This window comes from Raphanus sativus, chromosome 7 (genome assembly GCF_000801105.2).
Source record: "Raphanus sativus cultivar WK10039 chromosome 7, ASM80110v3, whole genome shotgun sequence".
Lineage (NCBI taxonomy): Eukaryota > Viridiplantae > Streptophyta > Magnoliopsida > Brassicales > Brassicaceae > Raphanus > Raphanus sativus.
In genome coordinates, this window is record NC_079517.1 from 141,488 (window position 1) to 158,236 (window position 16,749).

A 16,749-nucleotide genomic window follows, 5' to 3' on the forward strand; every position below is an offset into this window, starting at 1 on the left:
AATAATTAAAGAAAAGAAGCATTTGGAAGTAAGTACAGGTGGTAGGTACTTTGACCACACAAAAAAAAGTACAGATGCTACTTAAATTCTTTTTCTCTTTTGGAAAAGACAGAGCATGATGAACTCAATGCAAGTGAACTAGTCACCTTTCAGTGCTTCAATGAATATAGAGAGGCTAAAACATCCCCCACTACATCCAAATTGATTGTCAACTATCGACAATATGGCATATACTCTCTCTCTATCCAAAGACAAGCATTACATACTCTCTCTGTCACCGAGTTTGTGTGTGTGGGGGATACTAAATACTCAGGCTCTACCAACAGGAGACAGAGGCGGAGCAAACGGTAAGGAAGATTTCTTTGACACAGTTTCCTCCTCCTCGGAGGCACAAGTGATAACCGTCACGCACACAAAAAAAGCTTGTAGATGCGAAAGAAACGAACCAAACTCCACCCTATATATCCCTCTCTTCACCTCTGTCATCTCCAACACCGGACCACCACACTTTTTATCACTTTCTTCCTGCAAAAATGTAACAAATAGATTTTCATATATAATATTAAAAAAAAGGACTATCTTCTACTATATGATGATGTACTTACCTGATGGAAAAGTTGGAAGGTTTGGTCAAACAAGTGATGGAGGAAAGTTTTGTTGGAGAACACATGGAGTTTACATCCCACATCCCAGCCACCGCAGTCGCAACACCCTCCCGTTCTCCACCTCCTAATCAACGGTGTCGGTCCTCCTTTCTTCGGTATACTGTGAACGCCACCTGGAATGATCACAGTGGTTGTTTCCCCGTAGACTTCTTCCCCAGGCATCTTCTTCTTCTTCTTGATCACAACGGCTGCAACCTCTTTCCTCCCTTTTACTCCCTCCTCTGTTTCATCAACCAGTACTGATTCTCTCATCACTGAAGACATGCTTTCCGATTTCTGCTCCTCTAACCGCATTTCACCGATTACATTGTAGACGAACCTGTGCTGTTTTTGTTGTTGTTTCTCTTGGTGGATCAGCCAGCTTCCGATTTTTTTCTTCTTTTTGACTTCAGTAACAGAGTAGAATGTACAGTACTGAACTGAGTCTTCTTTGAAGCTTTTCATTGTAGCCCCAAGGATGCTCCTGCTCTTGCTCTTGCTCTTGCTCTTGTTCTTGTTGAGGTTATCATCATCATCCACCACAAACTGAAATAGAGGGATGCCGTTTCTTGTCGTTAGCTGTAAAAGAGCTCTTGTTCTTGATGCATCCGGCTTCTTCTTCATTTCATATTGATTGGAAGAAGTTGATGTTGGTTTTGATGGAAGAAGAACATTCTCAGAGCCTTTGGATTTCAGTAAAGGGTGAAGCAGCCTTCTTAGAGGGCTAACTCGAGATCCACATTGAAGGTTCTGCTTCTCTTCCTCCGGGTTACTTGACTGAGATGGACAAGCTAAGCCATCAAATGTCATAGAGTCAGATTTGATGGTATCATAAGAAGAAGTCAAAGGTTGGCCAGCCGATGAATCCTCCTCTTTGAAGGTGAAACTTGTGCTGAGACGACCGAAGCTAAAACTAAACCGCTTGCTTGGTGAAGAAGGGTCTGTCTTCTTTTCTTGATCAACACCAAGAAGAAGAGGGAGCATCATATCATCAGAAGAATCTGTCTCCAAGTGGAGAGAGCGGTTAACCTCCCTTGCTACTTTAGAGTTACGACAAGGCATATGGGGTGGTTGTTCACTAGAAAGGAGGGTGCTTCGGGACTGTTTTGTTGATCGCAGGTTACTGACTTGCTGATGCTTTTCACAAGCATTGGAACATCCTCCAACGACGGTCTTGTCCTCTCCATCAACACAATGTTTCCGTCTATCTTCTTCTTGTGCCTCCCCTGCTCTCTTCTCATCAGTCTCCTTGTCCCGCACCATAAAGCTCCTCCTCGATCCCCGGGAGTTTCCCATAGTTGACAATAGAGCTGATGAAGAAGGCGAACTTCTTCTGCTCTTCACTCTTTCATGATCTCTAGCAGAGGACTTATAGCTGCAACAAGTTGGCAGTTCCTGCTTATTTAAAGAAGAAGAAGAAGCCCTAGACAGCAGCAGCTCAGGTTCCAAAGTGCATCCAAGATCCCTGGAAGCTCTAACTTTTTTGCCGAGATTGGAACAAGTATGCACGTGGTGGTGGTGGTGGTGATGAGGGGGGCTTGCTCTTGATGTTGAACGGCCATGCTTCCATTTCTCAAGACGAGACCAATCCAAGACCCCAACATTCAAAACACCACTACTTTGGAGGCTTTCTTCTGCTTGGAGATAACCTGGCAACTTGGACATGTATTTCACTACCTCCTCCTCCTCCTCATCACAACAAGGGCTTCCTCCTGGTCCTGGAGCAGCTGAGTTAATAAGATATGAAGATGATCTTTCTGACTTCTTTTCGCTCTGTTTCAGAAAGCCTCTGAGATCGCTTCTTGTACCCATTTCTTCTACACCAAAAAAGAGAGAGAAACTTTTTACTCTCCACTATGATCATAAAAGAAGCAAAGTAATGGAGGATTGAACCCCCTAAAGTTAAAGTATTTTGAACATTCCAACAGGGGAAGAAAGGGAACATACCAAAACATTTATTAACTCAAACCCAAGCCTTTTCACGATTTCATCAAAAAATCAAAACTCCTCCTGCCTCATATCCTCTTTGGGGAAGAAGAAGAAGAAACGTCAAAGTATAAGCAAAACCGACACTATGCAGATAATCAATATTACGAAGCACACTCTTCCCTAACTTCAACGAAAAATCGATAACACTTTGTGATCAAGAGAGAAAGAGAGGAAGGGATCGAGAGTTGCAGAGAATCTCTCGCCGCTTGTGTAATAAGACCAAAGATATAACAGAGAGAGAGAGAGAGAGAGAGATCGTACGGCCAACGTTAATAGCTAATGAGGAATGTAAAATCGTGTGGCCCGTAATGCTTCCCGTGGGCTCCATTAGGAGACTTCCCTTTTGTTTCTCCTCCTATCGCATCCCCAAAGCTGGACCGAAAACGGCAAAGGGACCCATTCTTTTGCTGACCTGTCATACACATAAGTTTCTTTTATTATCTTTTCCTTTTCTTTTCACCTGCTTGTTTTTCCCTTTCTTTTATATTTGTCCGTTACGGCTTTACAATCTTCTTATTATGTCATCTGCTTTGCTCCCACCAAAGTCATACTAGATTTGTGTTTTTAGCTAATATAATGTTTCGTATTACGCTAACTAAGAATCATGAATATTCATTATACGATCTCTTAATTCCAGACTATCTTGTTATATTCACTTTCCTCTCAGCTTTATTTATGTACTCTACTACTTTTAGCTAATTTTTTTTTGTAATTTAAACTTTTCTTTGTATTTTTTGCACATGTATTCCAACATGATCAAATCATATTCAACATTATTATTATATCAAATCTTGTTTTCTCCACGACCAGCAGCCTATATTTTCATTTCTCTCTAAAGAGCAGTGATCATCTCGATAAAGCAAAAAGAACTCCACTTTACCTTTTTTTCTTCTTCTTTTCTCCCCATTTCATGATAGCTTGTAAACTTTAACTCTTATTATATAGCATCTGTTAAGTTTGACTACACATACATGATTGTACCAACATTTCCATATCCAATGTATATGTTCTTGGCTTCTTGCATAGAATATGTGTTACACAATGAATCTCGCGATCAAGAAACTGCTATATTTTTCCAAATAACACTCATTAGGGTCCATGATCACATATAATACATATTTGAATTTACTGAAACCCATCTTAAAATGCTCCAAATTCAAGCAAAAAATAAAAATAAAATAAAAAATGCTAGAGAAAATTGATTGAAATTCCCTTTCGTAAAATCAAGTCATAGTCAATTTTTGATCCTTTCTGGTCCACGTTCAATTTCTATTTACATCACGTACACGATGTCATAAACTATAATTAAAGTTTTTTTTTTGACTATGATTAAAGTTAAGATCACTGATTATCTTTATACAAGAAATGAAGAACAACAACAAATATTTATGATTTTTTTTTTTCAAATACGTTCATCATATTACAAGAAAACAGTTCATCAAGTTCTCCAAGTATCTTTGTTTGCAGAGTCGAGTGTAGTGCTGGTTGAATCTATAATAGTTTTTTAACGCATAATCTATAACTGGTTGCCTACCATAGAAACAAAAATATTGCAATTGGCACGTCAACAAGTTTTCTTAAGTATGTATTACTGTATTAATAAATCTCCTGGCAACAACCCCTTGCTTAGCTGCATATAAGTACATATATAGATGCATCGTGGACCAGTTGTTCTTGAAGGAAACAGTGGTAATTTTAGCGGTTTTTGATTGGTCACACCATGGACCATTTGGTCTTATAAGAACTAGTGGTTTTAATTGTTTTTCTTGGCCACATCATGGACCATTTCGCATGTTTTAGACGCTTTGTTCGTATGTGTATATTATATATATTTGATTTGTATGTGTGTATGTGTATCTTAGACATGCGCAGTGACATATAGCTAAAGTATTATCCGTGCATACTCGCTGAGTACTTTTTCTTTCATGTTTTCAATGTCATGTGAATGTTATATATTCAGTTTGATATAGTATAATATGTAATACATTGATGAATATGGTAAAATTTATATAATTACTATTGAGGATACACAAACTTTTTTTTATGAGTCTGAAGAAGATAAACAAACATTCACAAAAGCAAACATTGCTTCGTTGCGGAAGTGAGTTTGATTAGGCTTATGGATAGGCCCATAATAACATGTTAGAAAGACCATGGATGGTGGTAGCCCAATGAAAAGTAGTAAAAACAATTTATGTAGAACTTAACTGGCTTGTTTTTCCGGCCCAAGAAAGGAATCATATATATAATGCCACTCTTTTCTCTCTTTTTAGAGTGTCCACATCAGCATCTTTTTAATGTTTGTGGGCCCCACGTTTTTGTCTGTTTGATCTGATAATTAAGTTTTCTCGTGTGGTTTAGAGTTGGTTTGATGATTTAGCCGTCTGATTTTGGTACACGCGTTCGTTTGTTTATTTAGCCGGTATAGGAAAGTCTGGTCACTTAACAAAACACTGCGTTTTGTGTTTGAGGGTTTCATTGTTATTTCTTCTACTCTTCAATCTCGCCGTTTCAGCTATAAGATTTCTCTGCAAATACAATGTTTTTCCCTGTGATCTCTTAATCTTCCATTTAGTTCAACGTATTCCTCTTAGTTTCGCCAATCAATATTTTTCTCATTAAATTCAATAACGACCTTTCTGTTTCTTTCACGTTAAACCTATAAATTGGAGAGGGGAGTCGGATGAACCTTCACCATCACTCTCAGTTAAACTTCTTAATCAAGCGCAGAAATATTATTCGATAATGTCTTCTGATGTTGTTGTTGCCCAATCAGTCGTCGGTGCTTTCCGCCTCCGTAGATCGTTGCTGCTCGGTTTCTCTATTTTTGGGACCCGGAAAACATCAAGAAAAATGGTGAATTCATGGGGATCACTCTACTTCTCATCAGGTATTATATCGGAAAGCATTTATATTTGATCTTAATTTTTTTTCCTATAAGGTCGATGCTCTTATCTTTAAATTTTGAAACAAGCATCATCCTATTACGTGAACACTCTGACTGAAAATCCTCCAACAAATGTTCACTCATTTTTCTCTGTTAAGACCCATGATGATGATATCCTGTTAAGGCTTGGATCGTCGGTGTTCTCCAGAAAATGGCTGCCCTTACGTTGCTTGCACCGGTTGCAGCAGGCGATTGGACAAATGCGAGACCTCTCTCTGGTACATCAGGAAGGAAAGTTTCACCAAAAGTCACTGAGGTCATCAGGTACGAAATACTCATAGTCACTCAGGACTAGAACAACACAAAAGTTTCTGTAAACATTACAACTTGACGGCACTTTTTTCCAGGTTCTCTGTCGAGTTGGCTATTGACGATAGCCGATGACAGTGCTACGTTTGTGGTGTTCTAGACAGAGATGACCAAACAAACCAACAAAGAAGCAACCAGACTGGCTCTTGGTGAGGTTACCTTCTGCCCAGAACTCCATTCATCTTGCGTTTTTAAAAGGTCAAAGTTGCTCTCATTATAACACGAAAGCTTAAACTTATGGCAGACTAATGGTGGTGACGGGTTCAGAGCTACCAAGATGCCTAGAAGAACTAGCTGTGGAAGCAATGTATGTTCCAAATTCATGTCACACCTCACACCTCACACCTCACACCTCACACCTCACACCTCACACCTCACAACCACACACCCAACCATGTCTCTGCAAGCACTGAAGATGTGGTCCTCAACACTCATTCAGAGTTTGATTAGACTAAGCTTTAATTAATTGAAGCTGGTTTTCTGTAAAGAGTCGGGCAGTATCAACTAAGTAATAAAAGCATACACTTGCTCTTTTTTTTTAACAAATCCCACACATACTCTTTGTAGTTGCATAAAGTGTAGAGAGAAACAATTTATACGACAACTAGAACAAGAAGAAACACTGTCTTTCAACTCTTTAATTATGTGTCGCCTTATGGACCAAACGTTTAAGATTTTTTTTCATTTTCAACACTTATTATTAGTTGCGCCTTCTAATTCTATGCTGAAGGGCTACAAATAATAACTTATTTGATCGTTAAAAAGACTTTTCATTAACATCACATGTACAAAATCCACAAAACTTAAACAATACCTAAACAAATCTCAACACAAGTGTAAAATACACAGCGGTAACTGAAACTTTTAACATCGACTCTTTGCAACAGAACAGCCCCAAACAACATTAACTAAGCCCCTCATCGTCATCTACTTATGGAAATAAAAGACACTAAAAATCAAAGTCCCCGCGCTTGCGCGGGGGGCCAGCCCCTAGTATAATACAAAAACTGGCTTGCTTCGGTCCTGTAATCTAGCGCTATGCGCCGAAGAAAACTTTAGATAGTCCTTAATCCTTATTTGAAAATGCTCACTGTAATTCGATTTTAATTATTTTATTTTGTCAAACCTTAAACTTGGAATTTTAAAAACCTTTCTGGATGACTAATTAATACACGACTGAACAATGGGTTTCAATACAATCTTACGTTGTAACGTTGATCTTGGAATTTTCCAAGACCTCTAAACCTTTTTTGTGAATTAGAAATTTGAAAAACAAATAGAAAAGATAACTTAGTTTGTAGCTCAAGGAAATGAGATTTTTTAGAATTCTAATTATGGATACTGGGTAGTGTAAGTCCAAAGTCATCCTCGTTAGGATATAATGATATAGCGTAAGAATAAATTAAAAAAAAACTGATGAAATGTTTGTTAGCATAGAATGAGTAGATAATATCCTTTATACGATATTAGGTTTCTTGAACTCCAATAATTCATTATTTAACTATGTTTTAGTAATATGGAAAGCTTAAATTTTTAATGTGAAAAATGACACACAGATTCATGATATTTAATTGTTCAAGTATCATATATTCATTTATTTGCTCTTGTCATCGTGTTGCGTCTATTATACAAAAGGTATAACAACTTTTACCTTATAATGGGGTTGCTTTGCAAGGGAAACAACGACGTACTACAATACGACAATTGGTAGAAAACAGAGAGACAAAAAAATTAAGTTGTTTGAAATGATCGACATTTCTAAATATTTAACTACACTACCTGAAAATATTACATATACTGTATATGTAATATCAGTGTAGAATATCTACATAGGCATATGGCTTATAGACATCTCAACTACGGCTAGGTATTATTATATATATGAAAATAATTTATTTGATATATATATACACACACATAGAAGAAAATTGAGTAGTTTAACCCAAAAGCTTGTGTAAAATTTGCTGTAGTCTTAGAACGTCTAAAAAATACTCTCTATTTTAAAGTTTGTAAAATTCTATATTTTAAGTTTCAAAATATTTTCTCTAAAAGTAAAATTTCAAATTTAGTTTCAAAATTATTTGTAATTTATTCTATAATCTTTTTATTTGTCATAATCAATGTAGATCCATATTTTTTATAAATAACTTGAATATATATATAAACATATCACAACAATATTAATTAATAAAATACATAATTAAAAATAGAAATACATAATTAAAAATACAAAAAAATATCATATTATTCCCTAAAATTATTTCAGTAATGTTCCATTTTTGGTTACACAAAATTTGTTTAGATAATATTTTAAAAAATTTAGAGGTTTCGGAGCAAATTTAACAGATCACTAGTGTTGTAGTAATATTTAAATGTGTGCAATAATTTTTGTCTTCATGTATCTTTAAAAAAGTGTTTGTTTGTTAATTTTTTGTAATATTTTTGTTGTTTAATTCTAGTTACAAAATAATATAAATTTTATATGTAAAACTCAAATTCGTAAATACGAATCTGAAATAATTGTGAGTTATAAAAAATTAAAGATTGAAATGATAAACAAAAAAAATACTTAAGAATCATAAAAGGTGATGTATAATTAATTGTAAATACCAAAATACAAATAAAAAAGATAAAACTTGAAATTTGAAATTTTAATTAATGAAACTATTCAAAACTCTAAATTTGAAGTCTTCTTAGAATAAAAAAATTTATATTTGAAGTTATAAATTTTATTTTGGAGATGCTCTTAAAATTATGCAAACAGGAGGAACAAGATGAACTTCTTGATATTAGTACTCCCCAAAGAAAAAAAATGAAACTCTAAGAGATGATATGGATTTCCAAAAAAAAAAAACTAAAAATCTTATCTAAGCATAATTAAACGTTTAACTTATCGCCGCAAGTCCATGTACACAAGTTTACAACCTTTTACAAATTAGCAGACAAGCAGCGAAAATTATGAAGCTATACAATTTCATTAAAAATCATATAGAACATAGGTGTGACCACTCGATCGTAACATATACGCAAAGACAAGAAAAAACCGTTGGAGATATTTGGTTAGGTTTGAGCCAAAGACAAAGCATCACTTTCTACTGTTATCCTCACTCCTCAGGAGTGGTCACAATGGAAAGCCTATACGCTACACCATTCATTTATTAAACTTGATTTTTTTTTTGTCATCATTTATTAAACTTGATAAATGCATCAATATTTTGATCAAAAAAAAAAGATAAATGCATCAATGTAAAAAAATTGTTTTGAACGTCAGAAAGAAAATTACTGATATGGGATTCTATCATTCATGTTGCTTTTCACGTATTGAATGTGTTTTCTTCCATATTACCTTGCCGAGATGAAGCATTCATTGTTTGGGATTGAATGCCTCATGAAATTGAATTTTGGAAAACTTTATATTTCGAACTATTTTAAATCAGATGCAGTGCTTGTGCTGTTTAACCTTTTACAATTAGAAAAAAAAAACGTTAAGTCTTTTGAGTTATCAAATAACATGAATAATCTGACAAATGTAGATTTGTAGCTTAAAGTTAAAGATATAATATACTCCCTCCGTTTTTCAATAAGTGTCGTTGTAGAGAAAAATTTCCGTTGCAAAATAAGTGTCGTTTTAGTATTTCAATGCAGAATTTATTAACTTTATTCTGTATTTTATTTTTCTATTGGTTGAGATGTATGGGTAATGATGTTTTTGTATGGAAAATATGCAAAATTTAATGATTTCTTAATCCGTGTGCACAACTCTAAAACGACACTTATTCAGAAACAGAGGGAGTAATTCAGTTAAAAATGTGAACTTTTCACTTTCTCTATTCTTGTTATTTAATTATATAAATTTTGACCCTTATAAAACTAAAAATGGTATGATAATTTTTTTTTTGGATCAAACATCTAATGATAAAAATTTGATATCAAAAAGCATAATAAAAATTGAAGCTCTAATATAAATCCATAAGGAATTTTGGTACGAGTCGTGTCTAGTCCAACTGAAGATGTCGATGGGGTCCAATAGGCCTAGACTAAATAAGTGACACCAACAACATTTGTGAATGTTAAAGAGTAATAATAAACGTGACAAGTAGGAATAGTAATACAAATAGTTGTTAGAGGAAGGTATTAATATTGATGAATGCGAGTTTCTTTTTAAAGTATCAAATATGAATTTTATAGAATGCAATGTATAAACCTTGTAGAATACGTAATTCAAATATGTTTGTGGTTAGCAAATCACAATCAAAACCTAAAAAACAAGAGAAATAACTAACCAAAAGAAGAATAGAACTAAACCGGATCCGTCAAACACACGATTCCCATAAAAAAAGAAACATAAAAATTGAAGTCTTGTCGTCATCGATTTGGATTAGTTTAGAATTAAGGGGGAAGATTAAAATAATAAAATGAACTTGGTGGGTGTTTTTAAAGTTAAGCTGAAGATGCAGAGATCGAGGAGAGAGCAAGAGAGCCTTGGTGAGTCACTCACAAGTCTTTCTCTCTGCATTTGCATTTTTATTTTCTTTTATTTTCTGAGAGAGATAATAAACTCAAAGAAGAAGAATCGGATCGAAGAAAGAGGTGTCATTAATTAATGTAATGTAAATGCGAGTCAAGCACGGGGATATCCATTGAGAGTGAGAGTGAGAGGGTCCTTCCTTCCTTCCTTCCTTCCTTGGGAGCGTTTGTTTGGCTTCACACGTGTTGGTGTTTAGAGTGATAAAATGGGTTCTGAGAAGTTGAGAATGGAGGAGATGCGACAAGTGGAAGAGAAAGGAAGAGAGAGCAGCTGCTGCTGCTGCAGCTCCTCAGATTTTCTGATTTCGGAAACAATCAGAAGAGAGGAGGAACAAAGCCCTAGCAGTGATTTCACTGCTTCTCCGCTTTCGTCTCGTTGGTCTGTGAAGAATAATGGGGAGGAGGGAGATAATAATAATAAGAAGAAGATTCGGTGCCCCAAACAATCAAAGGTTTCAGGTTCGTCCACCAACTGTTTGCTTTTATTCCTCACTCACACTTTCCACTCTTATTAAAAGTTCGTTGCTTTAATTTAATTGCTGTTTCTGTTTCTGTTTCTTCTTGTGGTTGGCTTTGACTAATGTTAGAGATTGAGATGATGAAGGAAAGGTTTTCGAAGCTTCTACTTGGCGAGGATATGTCTGGTTCTGGCAATGGTGTCTGCACTGCTTTAGCCATCTCTAACGCCATCACCAATCTTTGTGGTATTCTCTTCTCTTCTCTTCTCTTCTCTTCTTTGCTTTCATTAAATAACATCTTTGATAAGCTTCTTCCCTTGCCTTTCTCAAAAATTAAAGCTACCTTGTTCGGGCAACTATGGAGGTTAGAGCCTCTTCCTAAGGAGAAGAAAGACATGTGGAGACGAGAAATGGAATGGCTTCTCTGTGTCTGTGATCACATTGTTGAGATGTCTCCTACTTGGCAAACTTTCCCTGATGGTTCCAAACTCGAGGTCCACACTTTTTACGATTTGTTTCGTTGCTTTTTTCTTTCTTCTTGTTTGAGGGGAAAATAACATTTCATTCTTCTCATTGCTTACTCAAAACTTTCTTGTAGATAATGACCTGCAGACCAAGATCAGACCTTTATGTTAACCTCCCAGCTCTCAGAAAACTCGATAACATGCTTCTTGTAACAACCCACCCCTCACCTCTTTCTAGCTTTCTCCTTTTAGATTAGTAACAAAGGCCTCATCTTCCATCTTTGCAGGAGATATTAGATAGCTTTGAGGAGACTGAGTTTTGGTATGTCGACCAAGGAATCATGGCACACGACGAATCAGCATCAGCATCAGCATCAGCAGCAGCGGACGGATCATCTTCTTTTCGTCAATCTTTTCAGAGACAAGAAGACAAATGGTGGCTACCGGTTCCAAGGGTTCAACCAGGAGGCTTGCAAGACAAGTCAAGAAAACAGTTGCAGCATAAACGCGACTGCACTAATCAGATACTTAAAGCTGCTATGGCCATCAACAGCATCACTCTAGCCGACATGGACATCCCTGAATCATATCTCCTATCTCTTCCACGGGTATAATAGATATATTCAGCTTTTGTCTTTTTTTTTTAACATGGAAAAACCAACTAAAGTTGCATTTCTTTTGTTAAATGTTTTCAGAGAGGAAGATCTTGCCTCGGTGATTTGATCTACAGATACATTTCGTCAGATCAATTCTCACCTGAGTATCTTCTTGATTGCCTTGACTTATCCTCTGAGCATCAAGCCATAGAGATAGCTAACCGAGTCGAGTCATCCATCTACCTGTGGCACAAAAGGTCTAATTCCAAACCAGCTACAAATACCAAAACGTCGTGGGAGATGGTGAAAGAACTAATGGTTGATGGAGAGAAGCTTGAGTTGATGGCGGATCGAGCTGAAAGTTTGTTGCTTTCTTTAAAACAACGGTTCCCTGGTCTCCCTCAAACCGCTCTAGACATGAGCAAAATCCAATACAACAAGGTAGACAACCCCAATCTTTCTCTTGTTTTGATTAATTCGTGCTAAACAAGTTTTTCCATCTTGTTTGTTTATTTAGGACATCGGAAAATCGATTCTGGAAAGCTACTCGAGAGTTCTAGAGAGCTTAGCGTTCAACATTGTCGCACGGATAGATGACTTACTCTTTGTTGATGATCTTACAAGACACTCATCGGATCAGATACCAACAACATTAGGTAACAACGGTAGTGACGCTGTTAAGAACAAAGCATTGTCTGTTACAACAACCTACACAACACCAAGCTACTCTCCTGCAAAACTGGAGCTGGGAACATCAGTGCCGCCTTCTCCTTCAAGGTTCAAGATTCCCCACAGTAGTAGCGTTAAAAGGGTTTTGACGGCTTACGTAACAAAGCACGAACCAAGGCTGAAGGATATTCAGGTGGAAAGATCGAGCCGTTCATCATCGAGTGAGAGATTGTCTCTGGAGAAATGCATGAAGGAGTCGTTGAATGTATCGAACCTTGATCCTGGAATTTGAAAAATGATCTACTCCTTGGAATAGTAGTCTCTGCTTTTGGATTCTTTTTATTATTACTTTCTCCTCCCTATTAAGTGTTGTTCCCTTTCTTGTCTTGTCTTGTGTGTAGTAGCTTTTAGATTGTATAATGGATATTTGGAAAGTTTGGGTTTGAGAGTTACAGAAAAGGAGTCTAATTCGATAAACCTTCAATGAAACTTTAGAAACAACAACAGGTTGTGATTTATTTCAATGCTTGTAAATGTAGAAACTTACTAGAGTAGTTTTCTTACAAAACCATATCATTGTTTTTATCCATTATACATACTACGAAAGCTAAATCTGAAGCGGTCGGGTTAATAACTAAACCACGACCAAAAAAAACCCCTCAGACAAGCTTTCCTGGCGTCTTTGCATCTAACCAACCCTTACAAACTTCTTCCATACTTTTTTTGTAATAATAAGATAGAGAAGTTTTACTAATACCAACGGATCCACTGCTACTCTACTTTTTTCCCTTCCTTCCTATATACCCTGCGAAATCCAAAGACCGGAACCAAACCACACATCAGACGTTTTTTCTGTCTTAGAACCGGGAGTAGAATTGTTGAAATGGAATACAATACCTGGCTGCTTTTGTAGTATAACACTGGCTTAAGTAGCAACAACTCTACTTAGTAATACAGAGACCCTATAATAAGTTGCAAAGGTTTTCAAGGGCAGTTAGATAATGAAACGAGATTTACTCGCAAAGAAAAGAAAAGATGATACCTTGCCACCAATTTCCTCTGGAAGCACTTCCGGAATCATCTTCGCCTCCCTCTTTCTTCTTCTGCAAACGAAGAAAAAAACACACCCAAATGGTCCAAAAAGATTATTTAGAGAGACAATAAACTCTGAATAAGAGCAAGAGCGATAACTCTAGATTCTTTAGAGACAAGAATCAATGATCGAGAGTATAAGTTTAGTCCTAAGACCCTTTATAGCTCATCAATCTTTTCTTCAGACAGACAATAAACAAAAAACCAAGCACGGTAACCTAGTTATGTATATCAAGTGTTGTAGCTTTTTCTTACGAGCATAGAAATAAAAAAAGAAGTTTGTATATACCGTAGTAGAATTGAGGCCGGAATTTTGAGGCTGGATATAGACATCAGGGCCACCGTAATAGATGGAAGAGCTGAGATGGCAAGGTTGAACTCTCTCTTGTTCCTGATGATAAACTGAACCATAGTTGTCTTGCTCTTCTCTGTTTCTGTCAGCATCACCTGCACATCAGCATTTCAAAAATCCATTATTGAAGTAAAAATAAAATAAAGAGCACTTGTCAAAGATGGGTCATGTTTAAGGATTACCAGTCTTGGAGGATTTATCGTTCCAGCCACCACCAGTCACAGTCTCTTGTCCCATAACCTTAATGAAACAACAACACCCATCAAATTTCAAAATCTGAGCTGAATAGTGATGCGGATTAGAGAGAAACTTGTACTCCAAGCCACCAATCACAAAAAAAAAAAAAACCCATTCTTCTTTAATCTGGGGGTTGTGGGGTCTTCACTTTAAAAAGTCTCATTTTTTTCAAAATTAATCCTTTCTTTTTTTTTGCAAACAGAGGACCAAAAGAAAAACAATGAATAATGATCGGATCAGAACAATTTCGAAAAATCCCAAAATCCATTGGAAATCTTCAGCAATTAATGGAATTTAGAAACGGAGATTATATGAATATGGATAAAAAAAATAAAATAAAAAATCGAAGCTTTTGAAGAAAGGAATCTGACCTTATGAGAAGGAGGAGCAAAAATAGATCCGAAAAACCCAGAAGAAGAAGAAGAAGAAGGATTATCTCTGGAACCAAAAAGCTCAGAGGTTAACGATGGAGAAGAAGACGAACCGCTCTTCTTCCTTCCTTCCATTCTTTCCACACCTAAACCCCCCCCACAACACACTTCTCTGTATTCTATGGAGACGTGTTTGTATGAATATCTGATGATGTTTGAGAGACAGAACAGGGGAAGCAAAACGGTGGGTTGTTTTCATGTATTTATACCAAACTATCCCAACCTAATTACTCCTTTGTTTTTTTATTCTTTTCCAACATTTTTTTATTCTTTTCCAACATTTTTACGGAAATCAAATCTTTTTTTTTTGGAAAATCAAATCTTTTATACTGTCAAATACTACTTGTTTTCCATATTTATTTTACTTATGTAATTTGTCAACACTATGAGCGTAACTGATATATTTAATGTGTTTATATTCTGGTTTTATTCAGAAAAATACTAAAACTACATATGCTGATTATGACAATGAAACTTTACCAGTACCAACGTAAGGAAAATTTTGTATCATGTACGGTGACGACAAAGTAAACTTTCTCTAAAGTATATCTTATTATTTTAAATTCGTTGTTACTTTGTGTTGTGAGAGAGCTAAAGAAAACTTGATCTTCTAAGTGGTAATGTGAATATTTTTTTTCTAGGATGAGCCAATAACAATTCGTCGTATCTGATACAATCGATCCCCCACGCATAACATCGATAGCAATTTACAGCGACTAATCAGCTGGGAATGTTTATATCTCTTCGAGGGCTTAACTAACTGAGAAAATTAAGGAAACGTAACGTAGTTAGTTGGAATATTTATTTCACGTCACAATATACTATACAAAGTTTTATCAGTTACCGTTATCTTGTTACTTGCATACAACTCCCACTCGAGGTGTCTAATAGAATGATCGACACATGGCGATGGAATAGATAGTAGGCCCAGTCTTATCTTAGGTCGGTAGTTGCCGCCACTTGCTACGAGTAATTCCATAACAAACAAACAAATACTATCCAAAATGGATAACTAACGAACCCACGTAAGGATGAGTCAAAGCTCGCTGGGTGACTCTTCCACGTCTCTCATTCGCTCTTTGAAGATATCAATTTCACGTGACAGTTAAAAAATAACAAATTCTTTTTATCATATACTTCTACAAGACCTTATCTCTTTCATATTGTCGGCTGCAACATTGAACTTGACCTCTCTAAATATCTCATTGAAATGAATGAGACGTTACACACTAAATGCGAATCACTTTGTATCTTTTCCCAACTTCGTTTTTCTATTTTCCAATATACAGTTTTCCGAGATGTGAACGAATCAGTTTGAAATCTACTTGCCTTTCCATCAAGTTCATTTTATTTTTCAAAATATGCATGAAAAAGAGACTACATGCATAAGCCCAGGCTAACTGTCTAAGGCCTACTTGTTTTCTTTTCCAAATTGAAGTTCAAATTTCGAACGTGGATTGGTAGCAGATTATAATGTGGGAAGTGAAAAGAAAATCTAATAGACCACTAAATAAACTAAAACTCTCCTACAGAAATTAATACCAAATTTTATACTAATTTACAAAACAATGATATGCGAAACATATTAATAAACATTTTTGTATACTTCAAGGCACTTGAAAATCAGTGTTTTGAAACTCAGACCCGAACACACGGTTGAACCGATAAATCCGATGATCAAAATAAATCTGATTTAAAATTTATGAAGAAAGCAAAATTTAAAAACCCAACAAAACCCTCTAAAAATTACTAAATCCAGAATCTGGTTACCGATTAAACCACTGGTTGAATCAATATACATATTTTACTCTTTTCTTTTAGCTCTTAATTATGTCTTTAAAATGTATTTCGAATTATTTCTAATTAAGAAATTAGTTTGATTAGTTTTGTTATTGACAATATATTAATGATATTTTACTTTTGGTAAACTTTAGATTTTTGAAGTTTAATTTTATCATTCATTAGATATATAAATATTTATGAATTTTTGAGTTTTGATTTTTTGTTAAATGTCATAAATCTTAATTTGTTACA

The 16,749-nt window shown here is 35.6% G+C and overlaps 3 protein-coding genes and 1 long non-coding RNA gene across 7 annotated transcripts; 2 read left to right on the forward strand and 2 right to left on the reverse strand.

The window, feature by feature from the left end:
- Window positions 1-33: 33 nt before the first annotated feature.
- On the reverse strand, window positions 34-2,845 carry LOC108816277 (uncharacterized). Of its 2 annotated transcripts, none has more exons than XM_056990161.1 (3): window positions 2,592-2,845; window positions 606-2,458; window positions 34-525 (listed from the first exon to the last, which is right to left on the reverse strand). In XM_056990161.1, the coding sequence occupies exons 2-3, from the start codon at window positions 2,454-2,456 to the stop codon at window positions 310-312; spliced, it is 2,067 nt and encodes a 688-aa protein (XP_056846141.1). In that variant the 5' UTR covers window positions 2,457-2,458; window positions 2,592-2,845; the 3' UTR covers window positions 34-309. The 2 variants fall into 2 exon arrangements, with proteins under 2 accessions (XP_056846141.1, XP_018444358.1); XM_018588856.2 differs by having other exon boundaries at window positions 606-2,461.
- A 2,075-nt stretch (window positions 2,846-4,920) lies between these two features.
- On the forward strand, window positions 4,921-6,574 carry LOC130497506 (uncharacterized). 2 transcript variants are annotated; one of them, XR_008936486.1, is made up of 4 exons: window positions 4,921-5,523; window positions 5,679-5,844; window positions 5,928-6,043; window positions 6,134-6,574. It is a non-coding gene; the product is annotated as an uncharacterized LOC130497506 (long non-coding RNA). The 2 variants fall into 2 exon arrangements; XR_008936485.1 differs by having other exon boundaries at window positions 4,922-5,523; window positions 5,928-6,038; window positions 6,134-6,573.
- Window positions 6,575-10,363: 3,789 nt separating this feature from the next.
- On the forward strand, window positions 10,364-13,082 carry LOC108814999 (rop guanine nucleotide exchange factor 7). The gene is made up of 7 exons (XM_018587657.2): window positions 10,364-10,875; window positions 11,004-11,120; window positions 11,214-11,368; window positions 11,473-11,547; window positions 11,626-11,946; window positions 12,034-12,375; window positions 12,452-13,082. Exons 1-7 carry the CDS (start codon window positions 10,623-10,625, stop codon window positions 12,893-12,895), a joined length of 1,707 nt encoding a protein of 568 aa, XP_018443159.1. The 5' UTR covers window positions 10,364-10,622; the 3' UTR covers window positions 12,896-13,082.
- Window positions 13,083-13,091: 9 nt separating this feature from the next.
- Window positions 13,092-15,075, reverse strand: LOC108815000 (uncharacterized). 2 transcript variants are annotated; one of them, XM_056991100.1, is made up of 6 exons: window positions 14,656-15,075; window positions 14,230-14,287; window positions 13,985-14,142; window positions 13,646-13,703; window positions 13,501-13,565; window positions 13,092-13,408 (listed from the first exon to the last, which is right to left on the reverse strand). In XM_056991100.1, exons 1-5 carry the CDS (start codon window positions 14,788-14,790, stop codon window positions 13,549-13,551), a joined length of 426 nt encoding a protein of 141 aa, XP_056847080.1. In that variant the 5' UTR covers window positions 14,791-15,075; the 3' UTR covers window positions 13,092-13,408; window positions 13,501-13,548. The 2 variants fall into 2 exon arrangements, with proteins under 2 accessions (XP_056847080.1, XP_018443160.1); XM_018587658.2 differs by having other exon boundaries at window positions 13,646-13,706; window positions 14,656-15,073.
- Window positions 15,076-16,749: the final 1,674 nt, after the last annotated feature.